The sequence below is a fragment of the Sminthopsis crassicaudata genome, chromosome 2, assembly GCF_048593235.1.
Source record: "Sminthopsis crassicaudata isolate SCR6 chromosome 2, ASM4859323v1, whole genome shotgun sequence".
Classification (NCBI taxonomy): Eukaryota; Metazoa; Chordata; class Mammalia; order Dasyuromorphia; family Dasyuridae; genus Sminthopsis; species Sminthopsis crassicaudata.
The window spans coordinates 447809314-447827292 of record NC_133618.1 but is presented as its reverse complement, the minus strand read 5'-3'; the positions used below and the strand labels follow the sequence as shown (position 1 = coordinate 447827292).

The 17979-nt window shown below is 37.6% G+C and overlaps 1 protein-coding gene across 2 annotated transcripts in view; it reads left to right on the top strand.

Moving 5' to 3' along the window:
• The window catches only part of PPP1R16B (protein phosphatase 1 regulatory subunit 16B), a 159784-nt gene that overhangs the window by 112717 nt on the left and 29088 nt on the right, over window positions 1-17979 (top strand). For both annotated transcript variants that reach the window (XM_074292662.1, XM_074292663.1), the window contains one exon: window positions 10809-10879. In XM_074292662.1, coding sequence (XP_074148763.1) covers window positions 10809-10879 — 71 coding nt within the window. The remainder of the gene's footprint in view (window positions 1-10808; window positions 10880-17979) is intronic.

Here is a 17979-nt window from a genome sequence, read left to right as displayed (position 1 = left end):
AAATTCCTGAAAAAGCAATTATTAAGTGCTTACTGTGCACACACTAGGAAACAAATAGAAAAGTGGAGATAATACTTGCTCTGTTGGAGCACTTGTTCTAACAAGGGAATCGAACACGTATCAAGGTTGAGCTGCGAGCCACGTGAAGAAGCCCCACTGGTCCCTAGAGCAGCAGCATATGTGCATCATCCTGATCTACAGTCGGTCAGTAGGAGCTTTCAGTATGCCAGGCACACAAAGAATGGTGAAAGACCTTTCCTGCCTTCAAGGAGCTCACAGTTTAATGGGGAAGACAAGGGGCCAGTAGTTCCATCTGTACGAGGTGAATTCAGAGCAGTATTCTCAGAGCCTGGGAAGGACCTGTTGCTAACGGTGGGATTTGGCATGTGGCCTGAAGGAATTGAGGGTCACAGATGTGGATCATTCTGTGCTTCTTGCAAAGCAACACCTGTCAGATCAATGCACAGAGAAGTCTGAGATGTGGTGACCTTTCTGGAGTTTGTGACCTTTTGCCTTTTTTCTTTTTTGGCACTGTTACAGAGTCAACCTTGGCTAGAAAATGCTGTCTCCTTCCTTGTGACTCACATTATCCAGAAGCCTGGCTTCCTACAATTCTTCATAAAAATATCAAATCTCTCATTGATAACTTTCACTCAACACAGTTTTCTTTAGCCCCTGAGCATTCTAGTCAGGGTGGTTGGTAGAGGCAGAGATGTGACTTAGAGGGGTGAGCAGCCTAGACCCACCCTCTCCCCTTTAGTATCAGGAGCGCTCATGCTTTGAACCATACAATGTCTGTAAGAACTGTGGAATCATACCACTGTCTTCATTCTGGGTGCTAGATTATGCCTTTTTTTTTTTTTCCAGACTCTGGTTCATGTACCTGGATTGTCATCATAGCAATGTAGATTAAATTTGGAAAGGACTTTAGAGGTCATGTACCTCAGAGTTGTGACTTTAAAAAAGAAGATAAGACCCAGAAAAACTAAGTGACTGCCCTAATGTCACACAAATAATAAGTGACAAAGTTGGATTTGAACCAAGCTGGTCCCACTCCAAAACCTACATTCTTTGCACTATAGTAGGGTTCCTTCTCTATTTCTCTCTAAATGCTTGAATGTGAGTATAGAAAGCCCAGTGATGGAGAATAATAGCTCATATTTCCATGGCGCTTCATAATTTAAACTACTCTCTAATGAGTTGCTTGTCATTTTTGATCACTTTTTTAGTCATATTTGAGTCTCTGTGACTCTGTTTGGGGTTTTCTTGGCAAAGACGCTGGAGTGGTTTACCATATCCTTCTGCAGATCATTTTACAGAGGAAACTAAGACAAACAGGATTAAGTGATTTGCCTAGCTAGTAAGAATCTGAGGCAGATTTGAACTTATAAACGTGAGTTTTCCTGAGTTCAGGCCCAGCACTCTATCCACTATTCACCTAACTGCCCACAACACTAACCCTCCCACTAATACCCATTTAACAGATGAAGAAATTGAGGTTCAGAGAGGTAGACTTTCCCACAGTCACAGAGCAGGCAGAGGCAGGATTTGAATCTAATTCTTCGGATGTGAAATTCATGATTCTTTTTATTATAATACACTGGCGTGCTCTGTATTATGTGGTAGTGTTCTCCATAGACTTGCCCAGTCAAAAACAGCCTGTTTCTGTTATGTCTTCTACTTTCTGTTGGTCTCCTGAAGAGCGCTGGACTTTGCTGTTATTCTACATGTGTTTCTGTCATCTGACAGTTGATTGCCCTGGAATTTTATGTATTTTCTTGAGTCTTTTCAGCCTGGCCCAAGCTCACTGAGCTGATTAGACTGTGGAAGATGGAGGTAGCTGTGCTATAGTGGAATAAGCATTAGATTTGGAGTCACAAGAACAGGATTTGGGGCCCAGGGCTGCCACTTGCAAGTTGTGCGATCTATGGAAGTCACTTCATTTCAATAACTTGTACTTTAAAATGCTTTAAGATTTACAAAATGCTTTTTTTTCACAGCAATCCTATGTGATAGGTGGTGGAAATATCCCTATTTCCATTCTACAGATGAGAAAACTGAGGCTTCTAGAGATAAATAACTTGCTCATGGTCCCACCACTGATAACTATTGGGTTGAAACTTGAGACTAGATCTTTGGGTTATTTCAGCTACTCAGGAATAATGATACTTGTATGACCTTTCTGATTGTGAATTAGGCAATCCTCTGGGTTCAAATGCACTACATATTGCCTGTGTGACAGAGTAGTCACTTAACCTTCTGATGTCCAGACAACTTTTGCAGATTGAATTTCAGAGAAGGTGCTGAGCTCCATTAGTAGAGGAAGTTCTAATTCTTCACATAGTGCCTAGGATATAACAAGTACTTAATAATGCTTGTTTACTTGACTTCCTCATGAGAGCTCCCCCTACCAAGGAAATCACAGGTCAGGTTAAGGAAATGAAAAAAGAAAAACACTAAAATAGTGGCTTGTTGTTAAGATTTAATGATAAATTATTTGTAAAATATGTCACAGATCTTAAAAATCTATGTGCTCAAACTTGAGCACAACCATATCTTACCTTCTCCAATCAACATTTATTGTACCTACTGTGTACCAGGCACTGTACTAAGCGAAATGTTCCCAGTCCCTCTCACTAATCCTTTTATGACAGGAACCATCCTAGGGGTTGCTCCATTGCAGACCTTCTCCAGCTTTTCAATGATCTTCCTGAACAGTGGCACCCAGAATAGAACCCTGTATAGTTCTGGCTTTGAGAACAGTAATCAAATGAATGCTCCTATTCCTGGAAAGGACACGTCAATTGTCTTCCCTGGGACTCTGTTCACCATCTTTGTGATATCCCTGATACCTCTTTTGATTTCCCCAGCCTGTTTCCTAGGCCTCCATTCCTCTATGTGTGTTGTCTTTTTCTGAGATTAGGGATTAATCTTGCTATGTGTGTTTGTATTCCCAGCCCTTAGCACAGTCATAAAGTCAATGAACATTTACTAAACATTGAGGATACTAACAAGACAGTTCTTGCTGTCACAGAGCTCATACTTCCATGGGAGAGACAATAGACACCAACAATGTGCAAACATGATATATACAAGATAATCAATAGGGACAATCAGAAGCGAGAAAGCACTGGTATTAAGGTGAGTCAGGAAAAGCTTATAGTAGAAGATGAGATTTTAGTTTAAAATTGAAGGAAAACAGGAAGTCAGGAGGCAGAGCTCAGAAAGGAGAGCATTTCAGGCATGAGGAACAGCCAGTGAACATGTCTAGAGCCAGGATATGTCATGTCTTGTAGGAGGAATAGCCAGGAAGTCAGTGTCATTGGATCACAGAGTAGGTAGGACTGAGTGAGGTGGGGGAAGACTGGAAAGAGGGGCAGATTATGAAGAGCTTTAAAATAAACAGAGGAATTAATATTTGATCCTGGAAGTGATAGGAAGTACTGCTATTTATCAAGTAATTAGGAGACGGATTGTCTCTTATGTTTTTTTTTTTTTTAAAGTGTTTTTCTCATTGCAGCCTTTCTTTTTTTTTTTTTTTAATTTTATTTTATAATTATAACATTTTTTTTGACAGTACATATGCATGGGTAATTTTTTACAACATTATCCCTTGCACTTACTTCTATTCAGATTTTTTCCCTTCCTCCCCCAACCCCCTCCCCCAGATGGCAAGCAGTCTTATATATGTGTCTCTTATGTTTTACGACAAAATTTTGACAGCTCTTGGAGGATGGAGTGGAGTGGGGAGAGACTTGTGGCAGGAAGACCAATCAGCAGGCGATTGCAATTGTCTGGGTGTGAAGTGATGAGACTGCAATAGGATTGTTATCCTTTGTTCCCAAGTAGGACCAAAATGACATCCCTGTGCTAGGGTTAAGTTACAGTGAGTCTGATTGTGGCTACTCAGATCAATAGAGCTCTGAATGCTCTATTAGAGGTAAGGCACATTTGGGGTAGACTCTCTAAATTTGTATGCCTTGTGTTTCTTTTGAGTCACTTCGATTCTTTGCTCGTGGTGCACAGCAACTTTTCTGATGAAGACTTGCCATGCTGGGTGTGATCTTGTGCCAGTATTTTCCAGGTCATTCAGTCAATTCCATAGTTCTTGAGATATGTAGAGTGTCCTTGTATTACTTTTTCTGACTAGCATGTGAGTACTTGCCCTGGGTGAGTTCTCCAGAAAGGAGTCTTTTAGGTCAACATACATTTGACATTTTAGTTACATGGTCAATCCATCAGAATTGCCATCTCAGCAGTAGAGTTTGGATGCTTGGCAGTTTAGTTCAAGAAATGAACTCAGTGTCTGGTACCTTATCCTGCCAGGTGACCTTCAGAATCTTCACCTGCTTGGAATAATCACCTCCTTAACTCACCAAAAGGTTTAAGATCCCTTGTTTAATAATTATGTGCAAACATGATCTATACAGGAGAATCAATAGAGACAACCAAAAAGGCACTGACATTAAGGTGGGCCAAGAAAGACATATAGAAGAAGATATAGCTAGACCTTGGTTTAGATCATCTGCTGAAATGGTTTACAGGATGTGACTGCCACATATGCTATAGCTTCTTGGAGTTACAAGTAAGAGTTAGGGGGGTCAGGCAGACAACAAAGGTGGAAAGAACTCTTGAAAAGAGCTTGACAGCCCTCATACCAGAGGTCCTAATCTTCCTCTCAATAGGGTATAGGTAGTGTCAAAGGAAAGAATGGGACACATACAAGAGATGCTGTGAAAATCGACGGGAAATCAACAGATGACACCTAAGTTTTGAGCTTGAGTGACTGGAAGGATGATGGTGCCCTCCACAGAATAAGAAAGTTAGGAAGAAGGGAGGTTTTATGGGGTAAAGATAATTAGTTGAGTTTTGGACATGTCGTGTTAAAGTTGGTATGGGACATCAAGTTAGTGATATCCAAAAGGTAATTGAAAATGTGAGAGTAGAGATCCAGAGAAAGGATAGGACTAGATAAGTAGATCTGGGAATCATCAGTAAAGAGATGGTAATTGGATTCATGGGAGCTGACAAGATCATCAAGTAAAATGATATAGAGTAAGGGGGGGAAAGAGGTCAGACAGAGCCTTGTAGAACACCCACTTTTAGTAGACATGACCTGGATCAAGATCCAGCAAAGGAATCAGAGAAAGAGTGGTTGGATAGATAGAAGAGCCAGGATAGAATAGTGTTAAGAAAACCTAGAGAGAAGAGAGTATAAAGGAGAGGGTGCCCAACAATGTCAAAGGCTTCAGAGAGTTTAAGAAGGATGAAGATTGAGAAAAAAAAGTCTTTAGATTTAATAGGTAAGAGATCATTGGTAATTTTGGAGAGAACAATTTTGGTTGAATGATGAGGTTAGAAGCCAATCTATAGAATTAAGAAGAGAGTAAAAAGAAAGTGGAAGCCCCTAATATATGCAAAAAAAAAGTTTAATCACAAAAAGTAGGAGAGATATGGGATCAGAGCTAGTTAGCCTGAATGGATGGAGTGAGGGTTTCTTGAAAAAGGGAGAGACATGGGCATATCTGTGGTCATTAGGGAAGTAGCCAGGATACTGAGAGAGATTGAAGATACGTGAGAGAGTAGGGATGATGGAGCAATCTTCTGGAGAAGATGGGATGGAAAAGGATCATTTGTATATATAGAGTGAGGTTTGCATTCACAATAAGAACCACTTCTTCATGTGCCTGGCACAGTAAACAATAAATAAATCATTTTTTATTTATTCATATGCCAAATGTGGTCTGATGAAGTCAGAGTGTCCCAAGATTCTCCTCTCCTTGCTTTTGGAAGTTATGTTTCTCTTACTACAGTCTATTATCTTATTAGATTTTTAAAAATCAATGCTTTGAGCATTGAACTTGCAATTTTCAAACAACCTTACTCCCTGAAAAGTTTTTTTCTACCCCAGTGTAAGATTTTGGATTTATCTCTATTAAATTTATTTTATTAAGTTTTATTTATTACCTTTATTAAATTTCATCATACTAGATTTTGCTTATTAATATTGTAATTTGTCAACGTCTTTTGGAAACTTGTGTGTTTGTTGTCCCTCTAAGATTTATATTATTTATAAACTTGAAAATAATGGCTTCTATGCCTTTATCCAAGTCACTGATAAAAATGTTAAATAGTTCAGGACTAAGCACATATCTCTATATCATTCTACTCTAGAAGTTTTGTCAAGTTAATACTGAATCATTAAGTAATTTTTTTTAATCTCAGGTCATCACTTTGTTAACACCTTGATTTAATGTGGGTAATGGTCTTCACAGATTCCCTAGAAGGGATATCAGAAGTCATCTTATCCAGTCCTTATTGAAAACATGAATCTAGTCAATAAAAATCCCAAAGTAGTCATTGAACCACTATTGGAATACTTCTAGTACTGGAAACTCATTACCTTATTTTAAAAAAATAGTATTTTATTTATCCAAATACATGTAAAGATAGTTTTCAACATTCACTTTTAACCAAATACATAGTTTTCAAATTCACCTTTACAAAACCTTGTGTTCTAAATTTTCTCCTTCCCTCCATTCCACTTCCTCTCATAGATTGCAAGTAACCTGATGTAGATTAAACTTGTGCAGTTCTTCTAAACATATTTCCATATTTGTTATGCTGCATAAGAAAAATCAGATCAAAAGGTGAAAAAAAAATAAAACAAGCAAACAAACAATAACAAAGTGAAAATATTATGGTTTGATCCATATTCAGTCTCCATAGTTCTCTCTCTAGATGCAAATGGTTCTCTCCATCATAAATCTTTGGGAATTTTCTTGAATCATCTCATTGTTGAAAAGAGCCAAATCCATCACAATTGATCATCACATAATCTTTTTGTTGTGTACAATGTTCTCTTGGTTCTATTCACTTCACTTAGCATCAGTTCATGCAAGTCTTTCCAGGCTTTTCTGAAATCAGTCTGCTTGTCATTTTTTATAGAACAATAATATTCCACAACATTCATACAGTATAACTTATTCAGCCATTCCCCAACTGATAGATATCCACTCAATTTCCAATTCCTTGCCACCACAAAAAGGGCTTCAACAAACATATTTGTACATGTGGTTTTTTTTTCTCTTTTTGAATATCTTGAATATAGACTCACTGATTCAGTAGAAACACTGCTGTATCAAAGAATATGCACAGTTTGATAGCCCTTTAGGCATAGTTCCAAATTGCTTTCCAGAATGGTTGCATCAATTCACAACTCAACCAACTATGCATTTATGTTCCAGTTTTCTCACATCCCCTCCAACATTTGTCTCAATCTTTTCCTGTCATTGTAGCCAGTCCTCAGGTGTGAAATGTTACCTCAGAGTTGTCTTAATTTGTATTTCTTAAATCAGTAGTGGATTGACTAGAAATTACTTTAATTTCATTGTCTGAAATTCAACATTCATTTTTATAAAATTTTGTGTAAGAAATACTTTTTAAGTATAACCATTCAACCAGTTATGAAACCATCTAATTTAATATTTAGTATGTGATCTATATCTCTTCATATTTAACACAAATATGCTATGAGATGTTTTATCAACTACTTTACCAAAATCTAGATAAACTACTATTCTTCTGATTTACTAATTCATTAAAGTTAATTTTTTTTTAAGTGAAAAGGTTAAGAAGTTAGTCTGGTGTGACTTTTTACTAAAGCCGTGATGGTTCTCTCTATTCATTATTCTCTTTTCTAGAGGTTTACTAACCATCTCTTTAATAATCCATTACAGACTTTTCCCAGGATTTGAAGGTGTGTGTGTGTGTGTGTGTGTGTGTGTGTGTGTGTGTGTGTGTGTGTGTATTCTTCTTTCCAGTTAACGTCTGCTTGATAAAACTCTTTCCCTTTCTGTCTTTGAAATTTCATTTTTGACAGCTTCTCAGCTTTCCTGAGCCAATTTACCATGAAGAATTTTAATTCATTGGATCATATCTATCATCCCTCTGCACTGACTGAAATCTGCTTTTTAAAAATCTGGAGTGCATTCCATACTAAGTCTGTCTTCCCACTTTAGTCACAAATTCCAAGACAGAATGATCACTCCTGTCTTGCTCCTTTTTCTACTAAGATTCCTATCATTTCCATCCCAGTGGAAATTAGTAAGAATTATTAGTAATAATTAGTAAGAATCAGAGAAAAAAAAGAATGCTCCATGTTGGCTTCTTCACCTTTGGAAGAATGAAATAATCATTAAGGCTAGTCAAATTATTAACTGTTCTAATATTGGGGGAGGGAGGGAGGAATAGAGACAGAGACAAACAGAGAGACAGAAAGACTGAGGAGAGAATCTGAGGAAATAAAAAGGGAGACACAAACTTAGAAGAGAGAAATAGAAGGGAGAGATTCAGAATATATCTGGTTAATTGAAGTTCCTTATTACTAATATAGCCTGCTTCTCTGTTTCTGATCTGTTTCCCAAACTCTCCACTTTATTCCTTTTTTTTCTTTGAACCCCATTAGTCTTGTAACATAATCAAATAAGAATATTTCCCTCTATTTTTTCATTACCTAAATGCTTTCCACCATATTTCCCTGCTCTGGTTCCTGGTTTTCTTCACATGACTATATTTTTAAAATAATTTCCTTTCACCTATTCCTTTGTTTGAAGAAAACAAACAAACAAACAAACAACCACTCTTCTTCAGAGAGTTTGTCAAGGCATGGGTCTCACCATTTTCATTTATAACTCTAACATCAAGGTTGCTTCCTTATGTTAGGACAGTTAGATCCTCTTGCTTATTAACTTTGAGCAGAGTATTTTAAAAAATACTGGCTTTTTACTTGGATTTTTTCTACCTGTGAACATCTGAGTGTCCCATCTACTAGTTTTCTTTGGTTTAACTACTTTCTTTGTTATCTACTATGGTAGACATAAACAGGCTGGATTTACCCTTCTTCATCCTTTTAATTTTACTTAGTTCTGTACACTTTTTTATCTCTGCTCCCAATCCCAGTAGGATCTAAGACTCTTGAGGTTAAGGATTTAAGTGGGTTTTTGACTACATACTTAGCACACAGTGCTTTGAAGAGAATATCTGCTTAAACAGTGCATAGTGAGTTGAATTTAATCAAAATCATCCCAGATTTTGGTATGCATCCTTAGCCTATAGGAAAAGTCTTCCAAAGGCCTGGATCCAGCAACTACCAGCTATGGGTCCATGACCAAGTTATTACCTCACTGCACCTCAGTTTCCTCACCTTTTTGTTCTTCATTCACTTCAGTCATGTCCTACTCTTCATGACCTCACTTGGGATTTTCTTTGCAGAGGTACTGAAGAGGTTTGCCATTTTTTCTCTAGCTCATTTGACAGAAATATAGCAGAAATAAAGATACTTATACCACCTACTACTTGACTTGGATTCAAGAGAGACTTGGAATGGAATCCCTGCTTCAAAAATGTCTAGCCTTCTCACATTGGATACGTCACTTTATTACTTCTAACCCTCAGTTCTCCCTCAGTAAAATGGGGATTCTAATAATAAATAACTCCCTTGCGATCTTGTTATATGGAAAGCGATTTATAAGCGTTAGGGAACTTGAGAATGGGTGCTCCAAATCATTTAGAACTTTAAAAGGGATTTTAGAAAAGAAGATACAATTTCAGAGCTGAAAGGAACTTTGGATTATTAACCTAATTCAGGAATTCTTAACCTTTTTTGCTTGGACCCCTTCTCAGAATAACATTTTAAAAATGTAAAAATACATGGGATTATAAAGAAAACCAGTTATAATGAAATATATCTATCAAAATATTTTAAAAGTTCTTGGAACCCAGGTTAAGAATACCTGATCTTGTGTAATCTCTAATCTGACAGAGGAGGAAACTGAGACATGAAGAGATTAAAAAACTTAGTCTGTGAGCCAGGGAGATGAATCTTCATGGCATACTCCCTTCTGCCAAGTTTCCAGTGGGGTATCTTCCTTGATCCTTCCTATGTTGGCAATTATCTTCATCTTTAGAGCTCTCTAACAACAACAAAAATGTTTTGTAGTTATTTTCATTTGTGTCTTATCCTTTTAATAAAATGAGCTCCATGAGAGCAAAAGCCATGTCTTATCAAAACTTTGTATATTTTACAATATCTAGTACACAGTAGGTCTCTTAACAAGTATTTGTTGAAAGAGATACAAAAGTGAGTAATAGTTGTGTTTTACAAAGTTTTCTCCCAATAACCGAATGCAACATACAAATGTTATTATCCTCATTTTACAGGGAAGGCAACTAATGCTTAAAAAAGATGAAATATCTTGCCTATATTTTCATAGTTAACAATTAATTCCAAGTTGACTCGGTCTTCTGGAGAGAATTCTTAAGAACTTGACTTAAAAGTTTTTAAAGAAAGCATGTGGCAGAAAATCACAGTGTAATAATATTAAAAAGAAAAGTAACAAAATCTGAAGGGGAAAAACCCACTTTAAAAAAAGATTGGACAGGAATATAAAAGCAAATAGAATATTTTTATTAAATCCAATATACACATTTCAAAAGAGAAAACATAGATAGTTTGGAACTGAGTTTATATATAACATTTTATTATTCAGTTAATTTATGTGAATGATTATTTTGTTAATGGTTACTAAGTTTAGAATTTTAGGTTTTAAAAAATAAACTTCTAAAAACCAAGTAAATTTGGCTATATTGGATATATAACTGGAAAATAATGGTCTATTTCATGCTTAAAGAAAAAAAGAAGCTACAGCTTTTCCACAACATGAGGAAAGGATGTACTGGGAGAGAAACTGGGCACAGTATTCCTTTGGCATGAAATACTCATCTCTCACCATCTTTTCCTTTTATAGTACGCTACTTTCTGAAGAACAAGATAAGCCCTGACCTATGCAATGAAGATGGACTCACTGCACTGCATCAGGTGAGAACTTGGGCATGCCCCAGCCCTGTTGTTGAGGATGGTAGGAGGAAGGGAAAGAGGGAAGGAAGGAAGTCATCCCTTCTTCTCTTTTCCATCCTCCGTGTACTAGACAACCCTGGATCTCCTTTCTATTCCACATTCCAGCAGTCTCTCAAGGGCCATTTCCAGGACTAAAAACACAAATCCTAGTTTGTTATGGTGATTAGAAATGAATGAACCTTTCATTTTAAGGCAATTTCAAAAATATCAACTATATTGAGATTGTGAATTTTTATCTTTAAATAATTATATTTGCTGCCAGCTGGTGAGTGCCTCAGGCAACAGTCTAATTCCCCCAGTGGGCTCCAAGGTTCTGGTATTATCTCAATTTCTGGGGTGGTGATGGACCTTGGGTGATAGGATAATATCATATCTTCCTATGGCCTATCAAAAAAAGCATAAATTTATCATGGCATCCAAGGTCCTCCTTAATCTTGTTCCAACATACTTTTTAGCCTTATCTCATAATACTTTCCTTCAGATACTCAATGTTCTAGCTAACTTAGCGAACTATGTACCTTTTTCTTATTTTTCCTAGTAGAAGCATCATAGAATTGTAGATTTAGAGAAGGAAAAGTTGGGGGCCATCTAGTTCAATTCCCCCATTTTACAGATGAAATGAAAGGAGCAGAGCTTGGATTCTAACCTGGTCCTTTGACTCAGGTTAAGGATACTTCAAAGAGGTCCAGTGTCTAGCTAGCTCCCTAAGAACGTGAAGGAAAGTATATGTCTCCTATTGCATCGTTTCCTTATATTCAGTTTTAAAACTTAGTGTCCAAGGGCGTTTATTTGTATCCAAGGCACTGGCTCATTCAAGGTTCTCTTTAGAAAAGCTTTAAAAAACTACAGCCTTGTCTTCATGGAGCAGCATGTTCTGTACCAAAATCTGCATTTGAGGAAAGAGCTGACAGGACAGAATAGAAGTTCTGTGACCTGTAGGGTAATTGTGTGTGTGTGCACGCACATGTGTTCTCATGGGACTACAGGAGAAGATAAATCCCGTGTGTGGTCTTGACCCAGTTCTGAGGGTTGGTGCCCCTAATCTCCACCAACTTTTGTTTTCCTATGTGATAATCCTGGCCAGTCCAAGACACCTCTGGCCAGGATCATAGTGGCTGAGCAAGCTGCCCATTCCTTGTAGTTCCTTTCCTTGTGCCTTCCAACAACCAGTATTTCCAGAAGAGACTCATCATAATAGTATTGGAGTACGTTACAATCAAAAGTGGATGGGACCTCAAAGGCCTCATTTAAAAATTTTTTTCTAATTAACAAAATATATTTTCTCTCCCTCCCACTGTCACATCTGTCTTTGTCATCATTAAGTTTGTCAGTCACACCACCCAGCTAGAAAGTATCTGAGGCCAGGTTTGAACTCTCACAAAGATGAGTCTTCCCAATTCCAGTTGGGTGCCTATATCCACTTGGCCACCTATTATTGATTATTAATAAGTCTCATTTTACAGATGACATCATATCAGAAATTCCCTGCCCCCACTTCTGAGTTAGGGCCCTTCAATGATTATTTACTTGCTGGATAACCTTCTGAAAGGATAGGCAAGGGCTGCAGCAGGTGGGGGTAAGGGTAGGGAACAGTAGTGGGGTTGTTGAGCTCCATCTGAACACAGCTCATTCTCTGGCTTCTTTTCCAACAATAGTAAATGCACCCATTGATTGCCTTTGTCTCGCAGATGAGGTTCTTCCCTCAACCACCCTTACCCCTGCCTGGTGCTGCTAGTTGTAGTGTCAAATGTACAGAGAAATTAGTGCCTAGGATGATAAGAAGAGCTTTGTGTTGACTAAGATGCATTTTCCCAGCAAAGGGACCCATGATTTAAGCTTTAGTCACTGGGGTAGCTTCCATGGCTCCTGGCAAAGAAAGACTGCTGCTCTGGGGTCACCAGGCTAAACTTATGGATATGCTGGCCCTGATGAAAGGATATGGAGGAGCTGTGAGTCCAGATCTTCTTCCTGCTCTGGGATTGGCCATTATTGTAACCGCTTCTCTCTTCTGTCTCCTTAGGGATTCATGGGAAGGGCAAAGATGTAGACCTTTAATGGTTATTCCTTTGCCTGACAGCCTTGCCAGCTGTCATGCCAAGGGAACGTGAATGTTTACTGGAGGTGGGAATGGGGATGGGAATGGAACCAATTTATGAGTCATTAATGTAGGGATCTCCCTGGTGAAGAAACTCCATCATCCCATGCAGGTTAACAATAGATCCACAATTTATAGCATCCTTAGTCTTTGAGAGTTATCTGCAATACTGTGAGATTACATGACTCTGTGTCAGAGGTCAAACTTGAACATAGGGTCCTGATTCCAAGGAAGTCTCTCTCTACCCCTTATTCTACACTGCTTTTCATAGGTTATTTCTATGAATAGTCATTTATTAACATTTATTATTAAATTCCTGGGGATATGAGTTCCTTTCCTCAAGGTGGCTTACATGAATATACAAAGTTATTTGAGGATATAGAATAAATCAGTAACTGAAAGAATCTGGGAACATCTCATAAAGAAGATGGCGCCAGAGATGACATGATGATAATGATGGTGGTGGTGGTGATGGTAGTAATGGTGATGTTAATGAAAAGACATATGTGTACAAAAAGGCTATCATAACAACCCCTGCTTAAATAGAGATTTTTTAGGAATTTCTAATTTTATTGATTAAAGGGCATTCTTATGTGAAGAAACTTATTTTGCCATTGCAAGTTAGCACCTGTTCTGCCACTTAGAGTCTTAGAGCAGGGATTCTTAAGTTAAGGTCCATGAAGTTTTCTTTTTAATATTTTATTAACTACATTTCAATAGAATTTATTTTCTTCACAAGCTTATATATTTTATTTTATGGATTTAGAAACATTCTGACAAAGAAGACTATACACTTAATTATTATAGAAGTCTTACTGTTATTCAGTAGTTTTCAATTGTGTCCAACTCTTTGTGATCCCCATTTGGAATTTTCTGGGCAAATACTAGAATGGTTTGCCATTTTCTTCTCCAATTTATTTTATACCTAAAGAAATTGAATTAAACAAGGTTAAGTGACTTTCCCAGGGTCACATAATTAGTAAGTGTCTAAGGCCAGATTTGAACTCAGGAAGATGAGTTTTCCTGACTCCAGATTTGGTACTCTATCTACTGTACTACCCACTATCAAAAGGGTCCATGCCACAAAAAAGGTCTTAGAGTTAGAGAGTTGCCTGGGGACACTGAGAGGTTACATGATCTATCCCCCATCACATAGCCAGTATGTATCAAAGATAAAGTTTGAACCTATCCATGCTGCTTCTCCCAACTCAGTACTTAAGGTAAGTACTCTGTGGTTCACTAAGATAGGCTGCCCAGAGGAAGCAGCATAAGTCACTTTCTGGCAAGTTGGCTTTTTCTCAGATACAGAAGGCAGATATATAGGTGACATGATATGAGTGTTAACAGGAAAGACCAGTGCCCTAAAATAACTTTTATACATACTTTCTTTTTAACTTTTTGGATTTTAAAAATTTTTTTCAACATTCTTTGTAACATTCTCTCCCTTGCAACCATCCTTCCCTCACCCACTGAAGAGGTAAACAACTTGATATCAATTATACATGTAAAGTCATGTAAAACATATTTCCATATTTTTTTAAAAAAAGAAGAAGAAAAATAAAGATTTTGCTTCAATCTGCATTTAGAGCTCATCAGCTCTCTCTCTGGAGTGGATAACATTTTTCATCATGAGTCCCTCAGAATTAGATGGGATTACTTGATCAGAGTAACTAAGTCATATTAGATCATCATTTTTCTTCCAAGAGTTGGGTGTTTTTTTTTCTTGTAAGTTTCAGATTTTTTTTCCCTTCCTCCTTCATTCTCTCCCCGCCCTAAGATGGTAAGCTAGGCTATACATATTCAATTATATAAAACATTTCTCCATATTAGTGAAAGAAGAAACAGGAGAAAAAGACAAAATGAAAAAAATTAGTATGTTTCTATTTGCATTCAGATTTTATCAAAGCTTTCTTTGCATCTGAATACTATTTTTCATCATGAGACTTGGGTCATTACATTACTAAGTATAGTTATCATTCATAGTTGATCATCATATAATATTGTTGTTTCTGTGTACAGTATTCTGGTTCTGCTTACTTCACTTTGCATCAGTTTATGTTAAGTCTTTCCAGATTTTTTAAAAATCAAATTGCTTGTCATTTTTTATATTACATAATATAATAATATTCCAATATAACCATATATCACAACTTATTCAGCCATTCCCCAATTGGTAGGTATCCCTCAATTCCAATTCTTTGCCACCACAAAAAGAGCTGCTATAAATATTTTTGTACACATAGATCCTTCTTCCTTCAACCATCCACTTTTAAAAACTCTTTTTAGGATAGAGACTTATTTGTAGAATTGCTGGATCAAAGTATAAGCACAGTTTGATTGCCCCCTAAAAGAACTCTTGCTTTCTACAAGGCTATTGAAGTACCAGAATGTCCAATGTTAGAAAGTCTCCCTTTTTGAAGTAACACATTGTTTCCAGAAGATCCTAATTAAGATTTTCATAATGCTTTCTGGGAGTTTTCTGGGCAATTTAACTTATCCCCCTTTGTGAGTTATGTTAGATGCAGTCTATGGAGAGCTGGCCCAGGATGGGGAGTGGAACTGTAGAGAAGATTTGAATAGTCAGTGACCAGTGTGACTGACTGTGAGGATATGAGGATGCCCAACAAGGTAAAATAGGGGCAGATGTGGAGACCTTGTTCTGGGTACTCAACCCCTGGGACCTGGAGGAGACTGAGGGGAAAGTGGCGGCAGAAAGACAGAGCCTGCCTGATTCCTGTACAGTGAAAGAGACAGATGTAATAGTCTGGAGTTTGAGGTCCAACTCAGACATTTATTTTGTGTGACAATGGACAAATCATTTTATCTTGAACCTCAGTTTCCTCCTGTAAAATGGGCAAAGTGTACATTATTTACCCGATAGATTTTTATTTATTTGCTTTTGTAACCTCTAAAATGTTATAGGAATGTGAATTTTTAATAGTCTTCATTGCTTTCCCGGGTAATCTGTATGCAGATAAATACAATGAGGTAAGTTGAAGAGAAGGCTCTAGCAACTAGGGAAATCTAAAGGGTGCTGTGCTGCTCATTCCTCTTCCCCCACCAGGAGTACTAACTCCTATCCTGACCCACAACTCCAGGGGTATCATTTAGCATAAGGGGAGTGACAGTGGTTAGAGCAAGGAAGGAGTCCTCTCCAGGTCTATGATCCTAAATTTTGTGTGTGTGTGTGCGTGTGTGTGTGTGTGTGTGTGCGTGTGTGTGTGTGTGTGTGTGTGAGAGAGAGAGAGAGAGAGAGAGATTTTTTTTTATTATGATTAAAACTTTTTATTTTCAAAACATATGTGGGGATAATTTTTCAGCATTGATCCTTGCATAGCCTTGTGTTCCAAATTTTCCCCTCCTTCCCTCCTACCTCCTCCCCTAGATGGCAAGCAATCCAATATATGTTATACATGTTAAAATATATGTTTATAACTGGAAATGAATGTAAACTGTTATTTTTACCTTCTGAATCCAATTCTTCCTGTGCAACAAAAAATTCGGTTCTACACACATATATTGTATCTAGAATATACTGTAATATATTTAACATATATAAGACTGCTTGCCATCTGGGGGAGGGGGGTTGGGCGGAGGAAGGGAAAAAATCTGAATAGAAGTAAGTGCAAGGGATAATGTTGTAAAAAATTACCCATGCATATGTACTGTCAAAAATGTTATAATTATAAAATAAAATTAAAATTAAAAAATATATATGTTTATATGTAATATATATAAAATCCAATATATGTAAACATTTTTGTACAATTATCTTGCTGCACAAGAAAGATATGATCCCAATTCTCCAGCACAGATCCTTCTCTTCAAGGCACAGCACAGGAAAGAGGGCACTGGATCTGAAGTCTGGGAGGTCTGAGTTCAAATCCATCTGGCCTCAGATACTTACCTAGCTGTGGAGCTCTGTGGAAATCATTTAACCTTTTCTGCCTTGGTTTCCTCAAATGTAAAAGAGGGATGACTAGAGCACCTTGCTCTGAGACATTATTTGCAAAAAGTTCAGCATGGTAACTGTGGTTTAATTCTTAATAAATACTTGTTTCTTTCCTACAGGAATCTTCTCTAATTGTCCCCCCAAATGAAAGTGATTTCTCCCTCCAGGCACTTCTTTTATACCATCGCATTCTCCCTTCATCATACCTAGTCACATTCATATTCTATTCCCCTATTGGATTGTAAGGTTCTTGAGCATAAATAACTGCACCAGTTTCCCTCAAAATTTTCACATAGTTGGTACTTAATAAATGCTTGTTTTAGGGGGCTTGGAGTCAAAAAGACTCATCTGAGTTCAAACCTGGCCTCAGATACTTCCTAGCTGTGTGACCCTGGGCAAGTTGCTTACCCATGTTTGCCTCAGTTTCTTTATCTGTAAAATTAGCTGGAGAAGGAAATCACACAACACTCTAGTATCTTTGCCAATAAAACCCCAAATGGAATCTTGAAGAGTCTGACATGACTGAAATGACCGAACAAGGATAACCACAAAATGTTTGTTTAATTGAATTGAAATTAATAATTGACCTGACTTTTAAAAACATCCTAGACTCAATGAAATGAGGCTATAATGGTTAATTTCCAGACCTTGAGGACAAGTAGACGAGGGAGCCATTTAGGATCAGGCTTTCTCCCTTGCCTTGGCTCTCTGGGACTTTGGTGAGGAGTGGCGACCTTTTGGACATAATAACAAAATTTAGAGCTGGCAGGAGATCCTCATTTTACAAAAAGGGAAACTGAGGTGGGGAGTATTTACCTAAGGTCACATAGGTTGCCAGTAGCCAAGCCAGAATAAGAGCCTATGTTCTCTGACATTACATTGCATGTTCTTGCTTCTATGCCATCCTTGGGCTGGACCCTGCAAATGCTGAACATGACAGGGCATGAGAGTGATGGACAACTGGGCTGTTATAATAAGAATATTGGATCTGGATCCAGTAGGCTTGGGTTCAAA